At 51.8% G+C, this 1,415-nt stretch overlaps 1 protein-coding gene across 1 annotated transcript in view; it reads right to left on the bottom strand.

The window, feature by feature from the left end:
* Mrps18a (mitochondrial ribosomal protein S18A) overlaps positions 1-1,415 on the bottom strand; it is a 17,355-nt gene that overhangs the window by 9,397 nt on the left and 6,543 nt on the right. Inside the window, exon 2 of the mRNA XM_021149891.2 lies at positions 1,020-1,051. Coding sequence (XP_021005550.1) covers positions 1,020-1,051 — 32 coding nt within the window. The remainder of the gene's footprint in view (positions 1-1,019; positions 1,052-1,415) is intronic.

Genomic DNA, 1,415 nt, shown 5'->3' with positions numbered 1-1,415 from the left:
AACTCAGAAATCCGCCTGCCTCTGCCTCCCGAGTGCTGGGATTAAAGGCGTGCGCCACCACGCCCGGCGAACTCTGGACTTTCTAAGTACAGGGATTACAGATATGCACAATCATGCCCAGATTGCTCTAGGTTTGTTTTGTTTTTTTTTTTGTTTTTTTGTTTTTGCTCTAGGTTTTAATCAGAGAATAGAAAAGTGCCTTAAGGACATGAAGTCCCCTAAACATTAAGAACTGAGCGATGCTAACCAGCGGAAGGGCCAGGGAGGTATTCTGGGAGAAGAATGACTGGCTTTCCCCCGGGGATAAGTCTGTCTTAGGGTAGACTATATTTGGCTGCCTGCCAGAGAGGTTAAGCCCCTGGTCCACATGGAAGTTCTCGAGCCTTCTGGGAGCTCTGTGAGGTGGCTGAGAATTTCTTGGAGGGATAGAAGGCCATGTGAAAACAAGGTTGTCTTTTAAGGATTATGGGATAATCTAGGCCCCATGACTGACTCCCCAAGGGAGGTGAGATGGGCTCAGTGAGGGAAAGGGGGGTATGGGAGGAAGAATCGTTCCAGCTTTCTTACCAAGAGACAAGCCAGGGTGCCAGCTAGTGAGGTTGGGGGCCAGGGCCTGCCACCTCTTAACGCATCACTTAAGGGTACGAAGTCATCCCAGACAGAAGGCAAGGATCAGAAGGGCAGGCCCCTGGCCCTGGGCCAACTAATTCCCCTTTGGGAAACTGATTTATCACCTGCCAGAGAACATATTAGTAAAGGCCTCTGAGACTTTGTCATACAAAGGTCACTTTAATCAAGTGACAGATACCTCAGCAGCACAGGCCCAGCGACTGTTCCTGATTAAAACACTACGGCACACAGCCCAAGAAATAGTAGACTTCAGGATTTATGGTCTCAGAGGGAGCAGATCCTGGAGCCAGGAGTCCACGTTGGGCCTCCGTCCATCCATCCCTCAGAGGAGCAGCCAGGCGGCTCCGAACGTTAAGGAGGTCGTGAGTGGCCAACGCAGTGATACTTACTACAGTCGTCTTCCCTTCTTGGATCTTCACCACTACAGAGATAAAGGGGAAAAATTAGGTCAGCCATTTAATAAGGAACAGGGAGTTTCAAATAACAGCTCAAATTCTACACAGGCAGAGGAGAGGAGCCTTCAGTCTGCACTCTCCCACGGTTCCTGCCTGGGACAGAAAGCAAGCAGGGTTGACCCCTAAGTGCCAGGGCTCTATGCCCTTGAGGCTGACTGCAGGCCAGCCTGGGATGCTCAGGCTGCAGATCTCTGTAGGAGTGAGGGGCTCGAGGCTGCAGCATCTCTGAAGGAGTGAGGGGCTCGAGGCTGCAGCATCTCTGTAGGAGTAAGGGGCTGGAGGCTGCAGCATCTCTGAAGGAGTGAGGGGCTGGAGGCTGCAGCATCTCTG

Source organism: Mus caroli, chromosome 17 (assembly GCF_900094665.2).
Source record: "Mus caroli chromosome 17, CAROLI_EIJ_v1.1, whole genome shotgun sequence".
Lineage (NCBI taxonomy): Eukaryota > Metazoa > Chordata > Mammalia > Rodentia > Muridae > Mus > Mus caroli.
This window is presented reverse-complemented; position numbering and strand designations above follow the sequence as displayed.